Source organism: Leptosomus discolor, chromosome 12 (genome assembly GCF_034619465.1).
Source record: "Leptosomus discolor isolate bLepDis1 chromosome 12, bLepDis1.hap2, whole genome shotgun sequence".
Lineage (NCBI taxonomy): Eukaryota > Metazoa > Chordata > Aves > Leptosomiformes > Leptosomidae > Leptosomus > Leptosomus discolor.
Window position 1 is genome coordinate 9,112,636 of NC_141402.1, and position 23,072 is coordinate 9,135,707.

The 23,072-nt window shown below is 42.6% G+C and overlaps 1 protein-coding gene across 5 annotated transcripts in view; it reads left to right on the plus strand.

Annotated features, from left to right (window-relative positions):
* TEAD1 (TEA domain transcription factor 1) overlaps nt 1-23,072 on the plus strand; it is a 100,939-nt gene that overhangs the window by 58,406 nt on the left and 19,461 nt on the right. Inside the window, exons 3-9 of one of the 5 annotated variants that reach the window (XM_086471938.1) lie at nt 2,675-2,737; nt 2,826-2,888; nt 11,306-11,317; nt 12,517-12,651; nt 12,843-12,889; nt 13,810-13,871; nt 15,843-15,967. In XM_086471938.1, the coding sequence (XP_086328064.1) occupies nt 2,675-2,737; nt 2,826-2,888; nt 11,306-11,317; nt 12,517-12,651; nt 12,843-12,889; nt 13,810-13,871; nt 15,843-15,967 (507 nt within the window). Of the gene's footprint in view, nt 1-2,674; nt 2,738-2,825; nt 2,889-11,305; nt 11,318-12,516; nt 12,652-12,842; nt 12,890-13,809; nt 13,872-15,842; nt 15,968-23,072 lie in introns of those variants that run through there. The other 4 variants (XM_086471937.1, XM_086471939.1, XM_086471940.1 and 1 more) reach the window with 4 other exon arrangements.

Below are 23,072 nucleotides of genomic sequence, written 5' to 3' on the forward strand. Positions count from 1 at the left end.
ATGAGATGACATATTAACTTCACTGTTCAGATTAAATACATGCTGTTTAGAAAATATTTAAAACTCTGGTTTTCTATGTTGTGCATCATTTCAGTGGCAGTTTGAGGATGCACTTTTTATTCACCTATGTGTACGTGAAGCTATTATCGCCAGTGTTTGGGAAAAAAAATAATTCAGAAGTTGAAGCAGAAACATAAAGCATTGTGCCTTATTTCTCTATAAGGGCAATTACAGAATATAATGATTATTTTGAGATGGTGAATAATGGAACTTCTAAAAGTCCAGCCAATTTGCCTATATAATAGAAGTTATGATCCTTGGATATGAGAGGTAAATAAATAAAAACTATCTGGAGGACTGATTATAATCATGCTCTCAGCTCATGGGCAGTACTTGCTACAGGAAAAAAAAAATAATAAAAGAATTCCCTTAAGAGCCTTCAGGCTCCTGGTCTGTGACCACGGTAAGATTCCATTCGTCAAAGAGTCAGAATAAACCTCTAAGCAGTTTTAAGTCTTTTCAGATGATTATCACATAACCATTAACTTATCTCATATGACTAAATCCTTTAATTTATAATATCCACGGTGATCCGCAGCCTCACAGAAGGCATACGCTCTGTGTAGTTCATGCAGTGGTTACTAAACCCTTGCGCTGTTTCAAAATGCTTCGCAAATCGCAGAGTCCCCTTGCTTTCTCTAACATCAAGTGCGAGATTCCCCTTCTCCCCATTCACGTGTGTGACAAAGGGGAAGATAGAGGCTCTACACTTGCATGCTACATGTGTTTTGTAGTGCAGGGAAAGGTGACGCTAAGTCGGCACACACACCTTGGATTTAAAGCACTTTGAACTGGGCGATGTTTTGCCCTGGGTGGTGTCTTTTGTCAGTTAGGAAGAAAACATATGTATATGAAGGATGAAAAAGACATGAGAAAGGAGAGAAACTGCAGCATGTGGAGAAGGAACAAACAAAAGACTGGCAAAGAAATCTGAAACAAAAGACAAAGTCCCATGTTCTGCCCTGCTACACCCATGCAAGCTCTGGGAGTCGGGGGTTACGCTGAGATCTTAAAATTGCAACAGGAGTCAAAATGCAGACGTTGGGGCTAGATCCTTGGCCAGCGTGTGCTGGTAGAGCTGCAGTGAAACCAAGAGGCCTGTGATGGCTTACATATGGCGATGTTCTGCCTCTGTACTTGTACATCCCTCTATAGCGATTCATGAATCACTTTAGACCGAGTATTTAGAAAAGTTTGATTGTCGTTACTTTCAAGTTTCAACTGAGCAATTAAATGTTCCGATTGTGCTTCTTGTATAACCTTTAACATCACTAATATCCCACTGAAAGCAAAACAAATGAACACATGTGAAAACTTGGTCTATGTGTTTGACGACAAAATTGCTTAGTAAGCAATAGTATAACTCTGAATTACTGCAGATCGGTTCCTGAGCAGCTTCCCGAAGAAGTCTCTGAACGTGGCCTTCAGGGGCTGTGCTCATTTATGCATTACTGTTTGCTTCCCTACTAAAAATACAGACTTTTTGGTACTATTATCATGGAATAGTCTTATAGAGGGAGGAAGTCAAGCTTTGTTTCTTCTTTTCTTTTGCTTTATTCTTTCCTAGACAGGAATTGTAACTAATTAGGAAAAACATACAACACCTGATATAGTATGTCCTGGGCCAAACAAGAATAAGAGATTTCTCCTTGGTGGTTTTTACCATCACTGCAAGTTTTAAACCTTCATACAGAGGGCTGTAGGATGCTGAGCGCTGCAGAGTGATGCAGGGCAGCATCGTTAGACCGTCGTCATCAATAGAACTGATTTCAGTACATGTCTGAGTAAACAGGAACGTGAATTTGGGCCCAGACCCTTCACTGCACAGACGACAACTTCTGACCAATAACTGGTCTAGCGCAGGACTGGATTTACAATTTATTACCAAAATGTAATGACAATGGCCCAAACCTGGACATCATTCAAGCCGATGCCAAGGTACTGGTCCCCTTACATGGGTGTTTTGTGGGCAGACTTGATGCTGAGATTACTGAGGAAGCCAGCACAGGTTCAGGGACCTGTGTTGTGCCAGTATTTTATCATTTGTGCCAGAACTGAAAGCATTTCAGTGGGGTCAAAAACACAGCCTGAGACTCCTCATTGGAGCTGCAGAACAAATAATGGATAGAACTTCTCGGTGCCAAGTTACATCTCAAGCTTAGTCACAAATGGTCAGAGCGGGCATCTGCATCCCCGGCAGCTGGTGTAGAAATCCTTTCGGCTCCCTGCATGAGAGCGCGGGGCCTGGCCATGGATGGAATAGGTACCGAAGCGCGTGGGCTGTGTCCAACTGCAAACTGTGTCTTCTCTCTTGCAGCTGAATGCACAACCTGGTGGGTTACACTTTTTTTCTTCTTTTTTTTTTTTTCCTTCTCCTTAATAAAGTCACTGCAGTGATGACCTGTGTTGTTAAGCCTCGGTACTAAGAGCTTAGTATCTGGCTGGGAATGTGGTATCTTTAACAGCAAAGCTTACTGAAGATGCAAATAACTTCCTCCCCTCAGAAAAGTTATTTTTTTAAGAGAAAATAGACATTTTAAATTTGATTTGCTTTTTGTTTTTCTTTTGTTTGTTGTTTTTTTTTTTTTTTTCCCTATAAACCTGAACAATGTAGGTGTCTAGTCACATACAGGTCTTAGCAAGAAAGAAAGTTCGAGAAATTCAAGCCGCCATTAAGGTACGTTTGGCTTGCCCAGTTGTAGGGGGCTTTTCATCTCCATGGTTACAGGCTTTTCCTTTGTTTCCTCCCTTCCCCTACCCTGCAGGTGTCTAGTCACATTCAGGTTCTTGCCAGAAGGAAATCTCGTGATTTTCATTCCAAGCTGAAGGTATGCGCTTTTCTGCTTTTGGGCTTGTGGTTGCTATGCCTGTCCCTTCCTCCTCCCCGCGGTGATGGGCGAGCGCCTGGTGCTGCCATGCCTGTAACCTCGTTTTGCTGCATGTGGTAGCTGTATGCATCTCTTTGTGTTTAATCTCCAGTTTCTGCACTAGCATCCACATTAAAAATGTTGTTTTAACACTGTCCAAATGCAAAGTGTACTACTCTTTGTAACAGCTCAGCACCTAAACCTGGTTTTTAACCCGTTAGTCTATTTTTATTTTTTTTAACAGTTGAGTACTAGGAGTGTATTTCAATACACGGGGGTTTTATGCAGTTGTGTAGAAGCTTTTTCTTTTTTGCTTTTTTCCAGAGGGGTAATTGGGGTATATGTTTTCCATTCCCAAATGGTTTTTGTCTGTGCTTTTGAAATGCTATCAATAATACTTAAAACAGATCGTTTATTCCAACTGCCAGAGAGCACAGCTTGTCAAGATTGCTCTAACTATAAGGTGTTTCTAGAGTACAATCTAGTATCACCTCAAGTTACTATTTACGAGATTCCCTGAAATTTTATTTTTTAAAGTAAAATATTGACATTTAATCTTTGGAGAGCCTCAGTCAGAGTCCTGTTCAGGGCATATTAAGTATGTTTGCTTAATCTGACGTGATGAGTTGTACATATCCCTGTTTTCCCTGCTTTCCATAAAATACATTCTAAGGCTAAAAAGAAACTCTTGGAAATGCTTAATAGGGGTTTCTTGGTTTGCTTGTTTTTTTCAAGTTTTACAGCGGAGATCTTGGGACCCTTTTTGTTGTGTTTTCACATTACTTAAAAGTGGAAGAGGGGGTTTTGCAGTTTTTGCTGTTGTTTTTTTTGTCTTGTTTTGTTTTTAATAAAAAGCGAAGGAACTTGTAAATCTTTTACTTCCCTCCTTTTTTCTTTTTGTCGATTTTTTTTCCCCCCCAGATGAGAACAAATCACATTTTTGTTCTAGCTGAAAAGCAAAATGTTTCAGAAAGTAATTTCACAATACTAAGCGGTGAGGACTGCGGATGCTTAGCACAATCCTGGAACCGCATCGTATAAATAACAGCCTGGCTTTGTAGCAGGCCTTCTTGACAGAAGCACTGGGGTTTTCGTCCGCAGTGGGCAGCATGCTGGCAAGCTTGTATGGCTGTTGGTGGCTGGCTTTTTAGCTGCACTGGCTGAGCAGTTGGGGTTCATAAAGAACAACTAAGACGACTTAAACATACTGCTTTTTAACTGAGGATGCAATAATACAGAGATATGTAGCATTTTAAGCTTAAATTGTCAATCCTTGATGCCTAAAATTAAGTATGTAAATAGGTGGCCTTACTTTCAGAGGTGCTCAGCACCAGCAGCTCTCAGGGAGTATTATAGGACCAGTGAGTGCTCAGGGCTACAAAAATCAGGAAGCCCACTTAGATACCAAAATACAGGTCTAGGAGCCTAGCAGAAATATTGGATTTACTGTTCTAAAATATTTCCCTTTCTGAATGCCCAAAATATCTTAAAAGATGAAGACGCTTATAAAGCAAAAAATATTTTGAAGTACTGCACCTGCTATCTGACTTATTTAAGCTTTCCAAAGAAGGAAGCAGCTAGCTAAACCCTAATAATATTTGAGACCTCTAGCCTAGATGCCATTTGCAGTAAATAGAAATCCAGAGGGATTTTTCATTTTAAGGAGTCCCATGAAGAAGAAAAGATCTGTTAGGGCAACAAATATTTTGTAAGGGCTTCAGACCTTCCTGCCCCTTCCCACCCATCAGTGGGTTGCAGCTCCCCCAGAGCTGAGTAGAAAGTGGGGGAGCTGCCATTTTGGTGCAAGGAATTGATTGCTTCAGGAAGAGTCTCCCACCTTCACATCCCTGACACTCTGCAGGGGCATTTACTTCGATTCTCTACAACTATATGGTGAGGACAGAGTGCACACTGGTGACAGAGGTTCACTTCCCCAGCAGGTCTTGCTGATAAGTGGGTCCCAGGCTGCTCCTCCTGCTCCTGCTCATGCTCCTGGGTACTCATGGTGCCCCCAGGATTTAGCTCCCCCAGGAGCCCTGACACAGCCTTGATGACTCCTCCGTGTCCCCCAGCCTGAGGGGTGCCCAGAAAGGACAGAGGAGACAGGTTCTCCCCATCTCCTTCTTCTTGCCGTTCTTGGTCTCAGCGAACAAGGTGCCATGGCACAACATCTGCCCCTTTGCACAGGCCCCTTCCAGAGAAGTTGCAACCTCCCACAGATCTTTTTCTTCCCACATGTAAGAGATGAAACTTCAATGCAAGAAGGTGCCATAAATGAGCTGCCTTTATGAGAAAGAGAGCCCTTGATTTTTCTGCCGAGGAGCTGCGATTACTCCCTGGAAGTGGGAGATGCCACGCGTTTTGGACTCACGATGGAACCTTGCTCCTCCAGACATCTTGTTAGTGCCACTGCCCATTTTTCTTACTATTCCTATAGTGAACCATCTGTATGATCCAGTGTCCTTTGAAAACTGCCTGGGAAGGACATCACTGATGTGAAAGGAAGACTAGGTGAAGGTCAGCATCTATGAGTGCTCATTGTTTCAACTGGGGCCATTTTGGCAGCTGCCTTGACTGCCCCATCAACCTCCTCAGGAACATGACGGGTTCTCATACTCCTGGATCAGGTGCTGCCCATGTTTCCTGCTGAAGGGGTGACCAAGAAGAAGATAGCCAAGGGAAGCACTGCTTCTGACCTGGGCCAACCTCGCCTTTTAACAATGAGCTGGTACTGCAATTACTCTGTAAAACCTGTGATCGGTGGCATCCAGGGAAGCAGTACTAGTTAAAAAGGAACACATGCATCTGATGTCAAGTTTCCTACCTACAGAGAAAGCACTCTGTGGATTAATGCAGAGATCCTTCATGCCAGTCCGTAGCTACGAGTTCGGCAGCTTTGACCTGAGGCCATCTCCATCTCCCATGTTTCTTTCTTTTTGCCACCAGACGTACTCTGTGCACCTCCCATGCATACATGAGGCAGGGCATGGCAGAGAAGCTGGTCATTCCCTGTGTGCCAGCACTGCTTGAGCTGAAATAATCATGGGCAGGCTCTTGAAGATTGCAGGGGCATGGCGCAGAGGCTCTTGTCCCCCAGCTGACATCTGTTGCTCGCAGTTTTCTTTATAATGCCTTTTCTTATCGATCTTTTGGGATGTGGCTGATCTGTCCCGTTGACCTCAGTTCCTGGTCTCTTAGTCCGAAGTATCTGCTGAGTTTATCTTACACCAAGACATCTTTCTGTGTCTCCTTGGTCTGAATCCTGCTCATGGCGAGGAGAGCACTTGGGCAAATCTTCTTGTGTTTATCTTCTGCAAAAATCAGAATGCATTGAAGGATTTCAGAGCTATCTGCACCCATGGCATTGGATAGAGTATTACTGAAGCTTACCTAGTAGATAGAAAGTTCACCTGCGTGCCATAAAGTCTGCTTGGTTCAGCAAAGTCCCTTTTCTTTGATGATTAGTGCTTGCAGTTGCTCTGGATGGATGGATCCTTAGCCTGCAAGAATGAGAAGTTTCACCTGTAAATTCTATTGCTGCATTTCAAGACCACCAGTAGAGAATGTCCCATCAGCCCTTCCAGGGATGTTGTACATTTTAATTCTTTTTACAGCAGGAAAATACTCCTATTTTAGAGATTTTAATCTTCATTTTATGAGGTTTTTAATATCTTTCTGAAGTTAGAGAAATTTCATCCTATGAAAATGGAAAGAGAGGCTGAGATAAAGCTGTCCTTGGAGACAGATCTGAAAGGCATCTCCTCTTCATGACATCTCCTCTTATATGCAGAGACTGGAGGAGGCAAAGCAGAATTTTTACGCTCTAATGTTGTATTTCCATGTCAAATACCAGCCCATAGTGTTAGGCTGCAGCATTTCCCACCTTTGTACTGACAGGGAACTAAAGTCACCTCTGTCCGTTCAGGAGAAAAGATGGATTGGAAGTTGTGCATAAATAGAGAGTAAAGGTCTTCACAGCAGGATATATCTTAGACTTTAATTTCAGATATTTTTTCATAGTGCAAGATTAATTAGACAGAGACAAAAAGAAACATTAAAATGCCTACAGTTCACACATACTACATGTTTTAAAATCCATTATTCTACATTCCACATTGAGGGATAAAAAGAAAATATTGTTGTCAATTATAAAATGCTAAAGATAGCTCTATACTTTTTAAATGAACAATGATAAAAGCCTTGAAAAATTCCCTTTGATGTGAATGGAGTCTTCAGCATTTTGAAATACAATAAGATGGATTAATTGCTACTCATTAGGCAGCAAGTTGGGACAGCTTTGAATGCGCATTCTCTTCTTGGCATTAGCTATTGCCTGGCTGAAATAGCCAGCTTTTGTATTTACTCCTGTCTTCTCTAATAATAAGCAAATTGGAGATCAGGGCTAGAAACACTGAAGTGCTCTCTATCTTTTGTCCAGAACAATTGTATATTTTCATGATTTGTTTATCTTTTTTTGAGCTACAGCTAATTATTGCAAAGGTTATTTGAATCAATACAAGATCTGAGCAGAAATAACATCTGCAAAATTGCTTATTAAGAATCTATTTTATGTTAGTATTACTGTAATATCCATTTTGTGAGCAAATTGTTGTTTCTTCTCTTACGTTTTGTTTGGTTGTTGTTTTTTTTTTCTCAAAAGAAAAGTTTTGTATTTTAAATATTGGTACAGGTTTTAGGGCTTCTTGAATAATGCTATGTTCTGTTGTGCTTACTTTTCCTCATATTGTCTTAGATTTTTTTTTCCCAAAATCATAGATAACATGGTATTCAAAGCCCCATTTATCAGTCTAGGCTAACAGTTTTTATTTTTTGCTGTAGAACTTGTTTGAACTGATTGATTGAATTATTATTCTGTTTATGTTGGATTAAAAGAAAGTCAAGCACAAATCCTTTTGTGCTTGTCATGTAGAACTCCTGTTTCATGTAGGGCTTTTATAGATATTAAGATTTATAATTGGATAATACTGGAGAATTATTATTATCTAATTTAACTATGTATTTTGCATTCCAAAACTAATGGGTGAAAAGTAAACCTCAAGGGCCTGATTCATTAAAAGTTATATAGTCTCCTTGCATTAGATTCTTAGTACTTATGCCTTCCAAAAACAAAGTGTTTGCAACTGCGGCCAGAAACAGTCAGCTAAAACATGGGGCAGATCCTGGTCTCCATTACAGTGATGATATTTTAGGGGTTTAGTGAAACTAAACCAGATTTCCACTAATTGTATTCTAAATCCACCTCGATAACACTCATTACTAATTACGTACCACAGCACAGAAGACTTTTTTTAAGGGAAGAGGAAGGCAGCAGTCTAAGAGTGCAGTCTGTTACTACAGTGTCATTCCTGGCCAGCAGCAATCCCATCAGAGCTCATAAATTAAGTAGGGTCAAGCCAGGTCAGGGCCAGATGGGACATATCCAAGGAATACATTAAGCTCCAGCAGGATTTAATGATTCAGTAGGAGATACTGTCCCCCCAAGCCTCTGTCGAGCCTCGGCACAGGACTCTGCAGCGTGCTGGGCCAAACTTCTATTTTATGTACATCAGTGTAAACCTCATGGACCCAAAAGGGTTTATTCCAGCTTTACACAGCAGCACAAGTGAGACCAAACCCAAACCCCTTCTGTCTTGGACGAGATAGGAAATCGAAGTCTTAACTATTTGCAGTCATTAAAAATCCCACAACATTCCTGTTCAGAGTAGGGGTGTTAACCCATTTATCCTGGCCAAATTCCAACCTGGGTAATTACGGTAATCTGCCTGTTTAAATTATCCCTGCCGTTTTAATTGGATATATTACTACTCTTGCTGCCTAAACTGTGATGTAATACCATTGTGTGTTATTAATCAGTTACCAAGTTTCATCCCAGAAGTGGCCACGTTGCAGTGATAGGTAGAGGGACTCTACCTACCACTCTCCAGATATGAGCACTCTCCATTACAGTGTAAAAAATCTCCAACATGTACTTGTTTTTTTAAGTGGCAGACAAGCTAGTATTTCAGTTTAAATAAACAGCTTTAAAATGTGGTTTTCCCATTTGGTTTTGAAGACTACGAAGTCTGCCTGATTATACAAGCATAGGCCACCACCTTGCAGCTCTCCAAAACATTCCTGGAGCTGCAGGTGCTCTTTTGCCAGTGGAAGTCAGGACCTCTTACATATTTGTATTTGATTTTGAATTTGATTTCTGTCATGTTTGAATGTGAAGTTACAGTTATTTTGAGAAAAACTGATTTTCCAACTATGTAGAGGTTCCTAAGCCTACAAAAGGTGAAACTTCCTGTTGATGTGTGTTGGCCTGAGTCTGTTGATGTCCAGTGGAGCTGGCAGATTTGTCACCATTGGGAAACTTTGTAGGATTCGTTGAAACTCCTCAAGACTAGCCCTATTGCAAGGGCTGTATTTCTGAGCTGTCATTCTAAATGTTTTTGCTTTCTCTCCATCCTCCTGAAGATATAATCAGTCAAAGAGGATGAGATGAATGGCCACCACAAAATTCAGAACATTCTAGGGTGAAAAGCAGCAATTGGCAAGAAGGAAGGCACATCCCTCTCACGTCATAAAACAAAAGATGTTTTCTCCCTTAAAAAATCCCTGTCACTGTTCCTAAAATTCAGGATTCTCAGACTCACTGCTACTGGCAGCTAAGAGCTCCATAGAACAGAAGGTCTTGAAAGAAGTGTAAATCTTCAAAAGTTTTTCTTTAGTTTCTTCTGTTACGGTGGGATATACCTGCCGTAAGTGTTGCCATGTAGAAGTTGGGTGTCCAGGCTCCTATTCTAGTCCTTGAACAGCAATCACATTACAGAAAGTAATGCACTCCAGTTGGTTTCGATGCCTGGTAAGGAAGGAATACATTGTCTCCTGTAGGTGCTCACTGCTCTAACAGTAGCAGAGGGATAGCCAGCTGGCTTAGACTGGAGACTTTAGATGGCTAAAGCAAGGAAAGATGAACTATGTCACAGATATATAGTTTCCTCTGGGCTCATGCAACTCACAGGTATGGACTTTTACACCCCTAACAGAGCTTTTACTTTTAAATTCTCCTTTAGTTTAGATCCAGCTAATAGTAAGGCCATTATAGCAGCAGAACAGTATGAGTTTGGGAACTTGGCAGGAGCACAGGCACTGGCTGCACCTTCATGTGGAGGCACTGGCATGGCTGGTTGCAGCCAGGAGACAGTGCAGGAGAAGAGGCATTATTCTGGAGAATAACAAGGTAGACACAAAAGCAGCGCTTAAATAGTTTTGGAGGTTGCTAGGACCCAGAGGCACACGTGTCTCTTGAATCATGCGTTCCACACACAGAGTATCAATCCCCTGTATGTTTCATTTTATTATGATTCATCAGGCTGCGGGTGAGGCTTGCGTGGTTTGGCATTTCCAAGCCAGCTCACCTAAAAAAAAAAAAACGGGGGGAAAATGAACAGAAAAGTCTGATGCGGCTATCATCTCCATATTGCTTAAGGACATCTCCTGATTTTCATGTTTTCATGATGGAGGGTCTTTCTCACTGTGCAGGAGGGTAGAGGGGTCGGCTTTCTGGTGAGCTGCTTAAATCTCAGGATACTGCCATGTCTTGACACCCACCAAAGCATTTTTTAGCCCAGTGGTCTGCAGATATCCAAAGGCAGGCAGTAAAACATGTCATGCACAAACCTCCTGTGCACAGCCTCCTGCCCTGGGGCAGGCAGAGGTGAGTGCCAGTAGCCAGCAGAGCCAGAGCTGACTTCCAGCTCTTGCCCAGTGAATATGGGAAAGCTACAAGTTGGAGAAACGACTAAGTTTTGTTTACGCCCTGATGGATACTGTGTCCCCCTGCCTCCCACCCAACACACAGGAACAGGACAGAAGCTGCTCTGTAAATGCACTATCAGCCAGTCCCGAGGCTTAGACAGGTCAGAAAGCAGCGCCTGGTGCCGCTGTGCGGGTGGCAGCACAGGTGAGGCTGCAGGTGTTAGTGCTGCTGCAGGCAACACCGCAGCAGATCGTCGCACTTCGAGCTTGCACCCGGCGAGGTGCAGACTGGGGACCCTGTGGGAGCAGCTACTCCCCTGCTCCACCTGCCGCTCTCCCAGGCTGCATCCCACAGAGGCACCCACAGGGAAACAAGCTCAGCACAGGGAGGTGAGGGTTATTTCCCCCCAGTGTTTTGTTATTTTTTTTTTTAATCTTTTTTTTTTTTTTTCTTTTAATGAATCAGTCCCTAGGTGAAAATAATGCATTTGTTTAAAGCTGATATTTAATGTTGAGCAAACTGCTCTTCCTTTGTCACATACTATTTTGTTCATATTTTGCTAAGAATCTGCTATTCTACACAAGCATTTTAATAAACTGTTTGTTGTTGTATCCAGGTAACAAGCATGGTAAGTATTTTAACTAAACCAAGTATTATGTACCTTAGCTGTGCTTGGCAGAATTTTTGGCTAGCTTTTCCTGTACTTTCAGCCTGTGCTGTTTCTAAAGGAGCTATTCAAAGGAAGAAACTGCTCACCTATAGTACTACTACATACAAACTTTAGAGGGAGCATATGTGCAAAGTCATATATCATATATAAAAGCATGCATCTCTTGCCAGCATGCTTGCTACTTTGCTTGTAAAATAAAACCAGAAAAAAAACCCAACAAAAAAATCCTTGCCTAATACTGCTTGTGTTCCTTCATTCTGAGTCACGTACCTAAATATTAGCACTTATTAATACAGTACTTCCGAATGAGGAATCCCACTTTACCAGATAGTAACATTCTGTTGTTTACTTATTTTACCTGACCTAAGATATCCACTTAGTTAACTCTGTTGCATTAAGAGGCTTTCCTTTTCTATTCTGTGATCATATGTGATTGGCAGTGACTAGGATTCCAAGTGCTGCTCTAATACCAGTAATTGATAACAACCCATCTTTTCCTAAACTTGTTCCCATATGCTTGAAAACAGCAGAAATTTTATGGCTGGTTCGTTTCTTTGGGAACACTGTAACTCAGTAAAATACCACAATTGGAACTTTAAAATGTTATTTATGGTTTTGTCATCTAACTTTTAAAATACTTATCATAAAACAGAATCCAAAATATTTCTAAACCTGTAAGCATGAAGCAAAATCTGTCATTGTTTGCGAGTCAGTCACAGTTCTGTGTTCTCTTTTTACAGTGTAATACAAAAGGCAAACTTCTCTTAGATTTAAATGATAGAGCTCAAATCTCCATGCTCCCTGTCCTCCAGGCAGAGCCTTAGCAGCAGATCGTGTTTAGTCCAGCCTGATTTAAAATCAGCAGAATTTGCCCAGATAAACAAATGGGCGGTAGTTTGCTCTCCTAGAGCTTCCTGCATGTTGGCAGAGCAGACTGTGAGAATTCAGGTCTACCATGCATGTCTGAGAGGAGGTTTTGCCTTGAGGTAGTTTAAGTGTTAGCCTTCGTGCTGTATTTTTTTTTCCTGCATGGTTTGCTATTTTTGCATTTTCTGTGTGGCTTTTTAAGTTTTTAGTTATGTGCTTGTAGCTGCAGTTATTTAACATCATTTGCCGTGCCAAATGTTTTAAGACTCCTTGTAATTGTCATATTAAAGGATCAGACAGCAAAGGACAAAGCACTCCAGCACATGGCAGCAATGTCATCAGCTCAGATAGTCTCAGCTACTGCTATTCACAACAAGCTGGGCCTGCCAGGAATTCCCCGTCCTACATTTGCTGGGGCACCTGGGGTAAGTTGTTAGCTGAGTCCCAAAAAAATCCCTGTATTCTCTAACAATATTCAGTAGAAAACTAAGACTGAATGAATGGATTAATGCTTTCACTTGAGTTTGCAAAAGGAATCATGCTTGTTCAGAAATATCTAAAATCTTTCAACAAAGAAAACAATTGTGGGTCTATTTGTTTGTTTTTCCTCTTTCAGTTTTGGCCGGGCATGATTCAAACGGGGCAGCCTGGATCCTCGCAAGAGTAAGTCTGAAAATTAAAATATGCTTCTATAGCAGTGTGGGGCTGGCTTGTTCACTTTGCTGCCAGAGGATGTCAATGAGGCAAGAGCTTGCAAATTTTTCTTAAAAAGAGGAAAAGATAGTTTTAGGGAAAGAAAGAGTCTTTACAGTGATGTGAACTCACATTCAAAAAGTTATAAGTGATCCCAGACCTCAAAGCTGAGGCTAAATACCTGATGAGCACACTCCTTTTTCTCCCGTTGCATGGTGAGATGCAATGATAATGCCAGGAAAGCAAGCACCTGTTAAGATTTTGCCTATGAAGAAGTTTCCAGGACAAATACTTCCATCCTCTTTTAAATATATGAGCAATCCTGGAGGCAAGGTGGGTGTATTTTCCTGCAGGGCAGGAGAAGGCTGCATGAGGCCCATTAGTGGTCAGTGGGGTTGCCGCCCTTTGGCACTGTGGTAGCAGCAGGACCATATGGAGAAGGAAGCCTTTGCCCCTCTGTCAGGTGTTACATTTTCAGCCCTGCAGTGGTCTCTGGAGCATTGTTTCGCAGCCTTATTTTTCAGCTTCTCCCCACCTTATTCCCTTGAGGTCCAAGGGAGTCTTTGTGCCCCTGTAGTTCAGTGTCCTCTGGATTTATTTGGAATCAAAGCAATCACCATCCATGTCTGCTGTGACACAACAGGCAGGTTAGGTTTCCTGCTGCATGACTGAGCACAGATGAGCTCCTCACTTTAAGATGTTGGGTGTAATTCTCATCCCTCTCTCTCTCTATTACCTCTTTACCGTCTGTTTGTTAAATAAGCTGTGCAAGGAAGAAATACGTTTTTGGGTAAAGGTCAATAACCACATATTGTCTTATACTATGTGACTTTAATGGAATTTACTGTGGATGGCATGGTGTATGATCTTTCTGTAACTCTTTATTCCAGTGTAAAGCCATTCGTTCAGCAGGCCTATCCTATACAGCCATCAGTCACAGCTCCCATTTCAGGTAATTCTTCCATTTATACTCTCCTTTAAAAAGACTTGAATTGTGGACTGAATGTGATGTATTAGTTCCTGAGATGGACAAAGCTGCAACGTTCCCTGTAGCCAAACCAAACTCCAGTCCCAACACCCTGTTATCTGATTATATCTGAGGGAAAAATCATTGGGTTTTGGGGCTTTTGGGGGAGGGGGTGTTACATTTTAGGTAGGAAGCACTAATACATATTCAAGGAGTTGTGATATGTGATCTTCAGTCAGCGCTCCATATTGCAGGAAAATGCTTTGTAAATAATTAGTAGCTTTTAATAGCTAAATCTTATTTACATCTGTAATGAGAATAAGCCTTAATTTATTTTAAACGGAGGCTAAAAACTCTTCCAAAACCGTATATGTTTAGCCTTAAGTGTAAAACATCTCTGTGTATCTGGTTGTTGATAACTCTTCCCCCTGCTGAAGGTCCTACTCTGCCTGGTACCACTTTGATAAGTACCTAATGTTTATTCTGACTTCCATTGTTCAAACTGATCAAGCCTTTCCCATGGCTACTTCCCTACTCCTTTTTCCAGGCTGGTTTCATGGCTTATTTCAGGAAAGATCATTATTTCTTTGCACATGATAACTAGTTTTACGTCTCCCTTGCCAAATGACACCATGCTTCTCACTCTGAGCTGCGTTTTCTGACTTCTACCCAGTTCTTTATGATCTTCTAACTTGCTGCTATTTAATGCTTAAAACTAAAGCTGTCTTTCTGCATTCCTGATTACTTCCTTTTTCTTGATATTCCTAATTTATAATATCGTTTTCTAAGGCAGACATTTTGAGTCATCATCTTTTATTCTTCCATGTTTTCTCTCAGAATAGGATTATTAGTATTTCTATATCAGTCAAGATTCATTCATGAGTTTTTGCTTCATTAGAATTCCTGTTCATGTCTAACCAGTCACGTTTGTAATTCCCTGTTTCATACAAGCCTCACACCCTCATTGCCTAAATTTGAGGGTTGGAGGCAGGTATCATACTCCCATTACGGGATATGGACACATGCTACCTGTGACCTTTCCCCAGTTCTCAACTTAGTTCAGGATTATCTTTGTTTTCTAACCTTTGGTGCCTCTCCCCTGCCTTCCTTGTGCCTGCACCTCTCCCAAGATCGTTTTGCCTTTGAGCTGCTGCCTTTCCCTTCTTCCTTTACTGTTTTGTTTCCTTCTCATCTAATTTTCCATGATGAGGAGCAAGAGATAGCATTTATTCCTTCTCTTGAGGTGAATTAGAGATGGTTGTTAACATCCCTTCTCCCTCTAGATCATGTCATTCCCTCTTTATTATCAATTTAAAACTTTCTTTTTCTTTTTAGGGTATGATTCAGCTCTCTACAGTAATTATTTATTATCTGTAATATAATGCTGCCTAAAAGCTCCAAAAGAAGTCAAAGAGCCAGTGTCCAAATACTTAGTAAGAGACAGTCCCTGCCTTGCAAACCTTATACTCTAAATAGGAGAGGGGAATTGAGAGTGGCAGAAGAAACAGGCAAAAAGAGAGGTGATTTACTTGTAACATGTGGCACATTAGGAGCCAGAAATGGAGGCCACTTCTCTTGACTCCCAAGGCAGTAATGTCTCCTGTGAGTCTTGCTGCCAGTTTCTGAGGAAGGGTCAGCTGTAGGTCTACATGAAGCCTCTATAAATCTCTGTAATCTAGTATATAATATAAACAAAAATTCTACAGTGAGTTACAGCCCCAAGGAAACAAAGAAGTAGATCTGTTGTTCACATCATTGTTAGCTTGCTGGGTTGGGACCTCTTTTTCTACATATTGTTCTGAGTTTTTCCAATTTTAGCTCATTCTGAATTCATTATTTGCTAAAATTAATATAAACATCCAAGGGCTACATGGGTAATTCTCGATTATATTTAATTTAGAAAGCATAAACTGAGGAATTGTCAGCTTCTTCATGGAGATGGTTCCTTTATTTTAGGTTTTGAGCCTACGTCAGCTCCAGCTCCCTCAGTCCCTGCGTGGCAGGGCCGATCGATTGGTACGACCAAGCTCAGGCTGGTGGAGTTTTCGGCTTTCCTTGAACAGCAGAGGGATCCTGAATCAGTAAGTGTTGCCCTTGTGTTTGCTGACCTTCAGCTTTTCTCTGTTGTTCCCCACCCCATGAGGATGCTCTCCAGGGTTAAGCCTGATGGAATATACCTGGTGTTTCTGCATTCGCTGCTGCTCAATGTAATACTCCTTTCACTGTAGTACTGTATTTTCCTTTCTTGCCCTCTTTTTCCTCATTTGCAGAAGTGAGAGCCCTCTCTGAAAGCAGGCACAGTTCTTTATGGTGCCTGTCTCGCTGTTGACCTAGTTTAGCAGTTGTACCAAATTGCATCGTGGTTTTGGCAATAGTTCAGTACTTAAACTTTAGCATAAAGCCTAATCTATTTCCTAACAGAAAAAAAATTAAGGCCTTGCATAGAAACTATGCATATTCTTCTCAATATCTGACGTTTGGGGTAGCCTGCGAGTATCAGGATTGTCACTTTTAGTTCCAGCCTCCCAAACATGTACCATTTAACTGTATCACCTTTTTTTTTTTTTAATTGAGGTTACCTATCTAAATGTCTAGTCCTTCAGTCTTCCTTGACCTTAGGGTCCAATCCAAGGTTGGGGATTTTTTTTAGGAAGTTTTTGGATTTGTTTTGATTTTTAGTCTGCATACTATACCTGCAAGTGTAGTTTACAAAGTTGTCTGTAATTTTCATTTACTCCCGTAAGCCTTGAACTTTGATATTAATCATCATATATTTACCAAGAACATTTGTTAGTAGCCTAGCACTGTTTCTACTGCATCACAAATAAATCAAAAGAGCTTCTTTCAGCTCGAACGTGAGAATTTTTACTGAGATAATTTCTGAAAAGCAAATACTGTCATGAATGGGTGATATAGATGGGCCATTCTTGTTCAGATTCCTGGTAAAATACAGTAGCTTGGAGCAGAGAGAAGCTATGAAGCTGTCACTTGCTCTTTACAATTCAGCACTGGAAACCATAGCATTTATGGGCTCTGGCCAGGGGTGTTATCCAGGGAGTGTTTACCCTTCATAATGGAGGTTGGAGGCATAGCCCAGAAACCTTACAACAGAGGAATGCACCTGGTAGAGAAACTTCCCAGTGAAAATATATCATATCTCATGATATGATATACTAAATATGTGGCAGTGTGTTGGTTTGGTAAATGTCACGTTTTGCCAGGTTGAATTAACTTTGAGGGTGGAAATGTTTGACAGCAGGTACAGTCATCTCAGCACTTACATGACTGTTAGATACTGCATGGTTTCCCTGGGATCCCTCTGCCTTCCCATGGCCCTGATTCCCACGCTGTCCTGGCAGTCTTGGCTCTGCTGGGCTAAAGCTTCATCTTAGTGTCCTCCAGACTGATCCACAGCTGGAATGCCTTCCCCATCTCCAGCCCCGAGTTCATCCAGACAAAGATTTGATTTTCTGGTGCAGAAACACAACATCCATGTTTTCCCATCAGGCGGCCTTATCGATACACAGCTTTCAGAGTCCTTGGCTCGCTGATCCCGTGTAATGTGTCCTGCTGATTTATGGGCTCTGCCATATCCAGATTGCTGCACACCAGGATGTTATGTGTGTGCCTTGAGGTTACTGGGAAAACAGGCTGTGGCCATGTAACACTCAGCATTACCGTGCTGTATGTGTATGAAATGGCATTTCTGTGTATTTTGATACACTGTTTTGCTAGGGTACCACATAATGATCCTTTTTCCATAGGTTTTTCTAATGCAAAACTATTTGCAAAACCCGTGGGCTTGTATGGTGTAGAGCCTCTGTGTATCTGTGTGGCTTTATGTAAAAGAGAGTGAACGGGAGTTCAGCAGCTAATTAACTTTCATGTCTTTCCCTCTAAAATCTCCCTCAAACCAAGTACACTCTTAACAGATAACATTGTGGTTGCCTGTCACACCACTGGTGTCTGTGACGTGAAACCAGCTGAGTGACGTGAAGATATTTGCAACATGACTGACAGACCAAAAATGAGAAGATGCTGCTTTGGCAGGGGAAGGAGCTGGGGGTCCCACTCTGCCATGGTGGCATGGCCCAGAGACGGTTGTTCTCACGCACGGTGTGTGGGCCGGTGGCTTGGGGATGTGCTGGGGCTCTCATTTTTCAGGTAGGTTGCAGGCTCTGGGGAATGCAACACATCCACTTGCATTGCAGAGAACGAGTGGAGGCCTGAGTAGAAACACAGTTACCCAGGTCAGCCCTGTAAATACTGTAAAGCCTTTTTTCGAGTAAACTAATATTATTTGGAATTCCTCAGGGTGCAGCAAGGTCCACCAGAGCTTGTCCCATCTTGGGAGCATACTGCTGAGAAACCCACCTTTTAAATGCAGAGCGTTTATGCAGGCTTACTAGAGACACAAGAGCATCAAACTACCCAGACTTGTTTTTGAAAAAAGTTACTCATGTGCTGTAACATTGCAAAAGTGAGACACGAAGATAAGTCAATTCCCAGTCATGTGTTAATCCCAATTTAGATCATTCTTTTCACCCATGGTGCAAGCACAGTGGGGCGGTGCTGTGCAAGGGCTGCGTGGGGACCACCTGGACTGGCCGTGTGCGTGCTGTGGGGAGCCAAGGGATGAGCCCTCATAGGCAGTGTGTCACCACCACTGCCTGGGAAAGGGGAGTCAGGAGAAGGGGAAGCGTTGTTTAGATCAAATTAAGTAAATTTGATTATCTGGATCTTAAATGAGGGCATAGAAAAAACACCCCCAAGGCAGTGTGACCAGTTCCCAGGGCAAATGCTGAAGGACATTTGCTGGGGAGGCACTGGTCAGAGGCACTGTTGCACGCCTGTCCGCAAGGACAGCTCGGAGCGGCCCTGCCTCCTGCCAGCCTTCCCCATCTCCAATGCACAGACTTTTCCAGCAAGCACCAGAAGTCCTCCTTGGAGGTGAGAGCCAACCCCCAGCCTCATTTAGTGGTGTTGAAGAAAATTAATTCTGCCTGTGGTTTTGTACATCTTGTGTTGGTGTGACACTTCATTGCAGATTTGGTTTGCGAAGCATAGGAATTTATTACTTTTTAAATAACAGAATTGGCAAGCCAGGCAAGGTGCATGTTTTGCACAATGTGCATGTGAAGTCGTGTAGGCATGTGCTGTGGTTGCAGCATCTCCTGTATGCCTTTGTGCCTTTGCTGACCTCAGAAACGAATATGTGTATATGCTGCTACATGACAGCCATTTGACTTCTCATATATCTTCTGAAAAAAAGATAGTTGTGTGTTCATTCCATTTCTGTCTTTTTACAGAAAATGACATAAGTATTTTTTGACCAAATGTGTTTCCAACATTTTATTAAAAAAGCAGTGACCCTTCCTCCCTGTCTCCCTCAATCCAAAACCAGGCTAGAAAGACTCATAATAGCCAGGGCGAACAGACCGATTCCACCTGCAAATGTAACCTGGAAGTTTATTGGAAAAGTCTTACTTGACATGGCACCTGGGGCCAGGACTTGATGATCCTGGGAGGCCCCTTGCAGTCTATATTCCTTTACAGCAGTTAGAAATTCAGGTCTGTCTGCCTGTGGTGACTCCCTGTGACTTCAGTGGGTCTGTGCAGGGGCCCAAAGGTCCTCCAACAGGGATTCATTGTAGCAGTGGAGCCTTAAACATTTCTGGGGTTCTTCCAATGGCAATTGGTGTTTAAAAGTATAAAAGCCCCTCAATGTCAGGCAGTTATGTTAATTTAGAGTGGGCATTGTGGTGGGTCAGAAATGTGCTCCACAGAGTGTTGTCACTTGTGGAGGGCTGTTGACTTTTTTCCCTTGCCTAGCCACAAAATTGTTCCACTTACAAAAGAAAAAAATATAGAAAGGAAACAATAAGCAACCCTCGCTGTAACTCTGTGTGGCAGAAGGTAAGTCTGGGATACATAAGATAGCACAGTTGCCAAATGTTGAATACTTACTGCACTTCAGGATGGGTAAAATTACTCCTCCTTTTACATGCAAATCAATTCATTTTACAAACGTCAAGCTATATTTTCCTTTTGTGGCATTTTGTGCTCAAGTACAATTCCTAAATGGTGCGTAGAAGCTGTTCTTGTAGGTCCAAGCACCAGCATTTTAGTTACCTTTAATTATTGCCTACCCTATATAACTATATTGTCAACAGATTAACAAGTTTACATACCCATCTGTTGCTTTCAAGACAGGTTTTCCTTAATGGAGGCTTTCCGTTTTTACGGTAGTGCTGCTGTGAAAGTTAAGGACAAATGCTTAAACCAAGTAATCCCATATTCCCTGACTAATATAAACTGAGTATGCAAGCAGATTAGAAGGGATCTAAGCAACTGACTGTTACACAAGTAGCTATAAAATTCATAGACTATAACACTGAAATGATAATAATTCCCATTATTTTATATATATTCAAGATTGCTTTCCAGTCAGGAAAAAACCCTGCCACCACCCAACAGAAAAAAGCCCTTTCTTCTCTTCCTTTTTGAGGCTTCTCCCTATTGCTGCCACATTCATTTCAGCTGTGAGCGCTTCAGACAGCTTTACGTCTGAAATATCTACATAGGGCTATAAAGAACATGGCTGATGGGCATTTTCGGTATTAATCTACCTATCCAAACTGTCAGATTGTGCTGTTAGGTCCGCGTTTCAAAATGTATTTTAAAAAGTGGTGAAGAAATAAAATATTCTGTATGTTTTAATTCAGGTTTTATTGTTGTTGTAAAAGGGCTTTGTGAGCCCTGGGAGAATTGTGACTGAGAACCAGAAAGTGAAAGCAATTGCTCAAGGGCCATAAAACCAGCCTGCCATCATTAGCCAAATGCAGTAAAATTCACCAAAGTTAATCAAACCACCTAAGTGATGAAAAATAGATGAGACCTTTTCAAAAGAAGTCCTCCATCTTTGAACAATATCCATTGTTACAAGTGTTGTTTTTCCGTATTCCCTGTAAACAGTATAAAAAGCAGTTCAGCATTTCAGTGGTAAGGAAGTCCTTGGTTTAGCGTTTTTGTCGTGTGGAAGGATGAGGAAGCAAACCCACATCAGGATGAATGTCTGCATGGCAGACTCAAGATTTGAGGTCATTTTAATCTGAAATCAGACAAAGTTTAAGGGTCATTTATTTTGCAGTGCTGCAGAGCTACATGTTGGCCCTGGGAAGCAAATGTTATACTCTGTAAAATGTTCATATTCAGGTGCAAGAAACCACTTTAAGGGGGTCCAGTATTGACACAGGCTCCAATCTTGAAACCGTGGCGTCGCAGCAGACCTCCCGGCTGGCGGCATTCCCGGGGGATCCCATGGAGATGTGGCAGGAGGCCTGGGCCAGCTCCCCCAACCCTGCTGTAGGGCCAGGACATGGGGTCTTCAAGGGATGGTCCTGCGGAGAAAACGTAGCGGAGTGCTAGAGAGACTGAGCACAATCTGTTCCTTGAAGTCAGACCACATTAGGTGCTGAGGAGGGTGGAAAGACGGCAGGGGCCTGACTGCACTCTCACTGCTGCCTTCACGCACGCTGTCTCCCTTTTCTCAAAACCCACCACTGCTGCTGGACGTATCCCAGTGAAATTAAAAGTGCAGCTTTTTCATAAGTGACAAGGAGGGCTGGCGCCAACAGCGATGGCCTGTGTCCCAGCCCACGCTCGCAAGGCCGGGCACTGAGAACAGCCAGGGCAGGGGCAGCAACCTGACATTACGCAGGGCACAGGTCCGACCAGGGACGTGTGCCATCGGGTTGGAGGGAAGGAGCGAGGGAGTGAGGTTGTGGGGGGAGCTGGAGCAGAGCCGGGTTGCACAGCCCCTGCGATGAGCCCAGGAGAGCCGTAAAATCAGGGGGGTTATCACAGTGGGGGAGCCCTCAGCCTCCCACAGCCTTGCTGTGCTGTTCCTGCGGGGAGGAGGAGTGGGGGGACACGTGGGCTGGCCTGGCACTGGCAGTGCAGGGGGCTATGGCTGTGCTCCCCCACGCTGCCGGCCCTGCCTGCATGCTGAACCCCAAGCATCCATCCTCGTGCTCGCCCCGAGGGACTTTGCACCTGGCTTTGCCTCTGACCCACATTTGCACATCTTGTTCCACTGCAGCTTCCCCCAGCCCTACACTCACCGTAAAATTGCTTAGCTGGGCTGCAGAGTCAAGCTCTCAGAAGTTGGGAAGTGTCCTCATGCATCTGCTATACAGCGCAGCAGTTAATTACATGCTCACATGTCTGTTTGTTCCTGCTTCATTCATTGTAGATGTAGATGGCCCTTCTTTGATAAGCAACTATTCAGTAGTTTGTCTTCTTCTGTTGAAATGCGTGGCCCTGTGCCCTGCTCACTGTGTACTGTCTAACCTCTCCTCCAAATGGAATTAATAATTACCCCCATTTGCATTTCACAGATGTATTACTGCAGTCATTTTTTAGATGGAGGAGCATTATTACTCACATTTGACAAACCAAGAAGTTCAGGTGCAAAAGAATGAATGGGCCACTGATTTTGAGGGTCCCCTTTGATTTGTCATGAGCCTGATTTTGCAGAATACTTAGCGTTATTGAGAGCTTCCTATATTCAGGCATAATTTTCCCATCTGAGCACTCAGTACTTCTGGAATTGGGGCCACAGGGTCTCAAATCAGATAGGCCAGAACTGAAGGATGCATCTTCACTTTTGCAGGATGTTGATGAAAATGCGTGAGCCCTTGCCCAACCAGCAACTCCCAGTTTCACGCTGGGACTCCTATGACAGTAGCTGGGAAGTGCTGGGCAACATTAATGTGTCAGGGCTGGGAACTGCCCTCACTCGTCACCTGCCTCCCCATTTCTGCAACCGTAAAGTAGCCAAAGATCGCCTTTTACTTCACATTCCTGATTCTGTCCCTGGGCAGATCCAGTCAGGAGTCTGAATGGGTGGAGTCCTTGAAACACTAGGTTGACCATGCAATTGTATTGTAGCATACAAGCACAGAAAGTTCAATTAACATTTCACGTGGAAGTGTTAAAAACCTTAATAACAGGGGTTGGTATAGACTCCAGTTATAGCATTAAAATGTTAGAAATGTAACTCTCAGTTTGCTTCAATGGAGGACAACAGCAACAGGAATGAAATATTCAGTTACTAGTGTTTTGTTAGAAATAAGAAAAATTGTTGGCAGACCAAGTGATTTTCTTACATCAGCAGGAAATTAA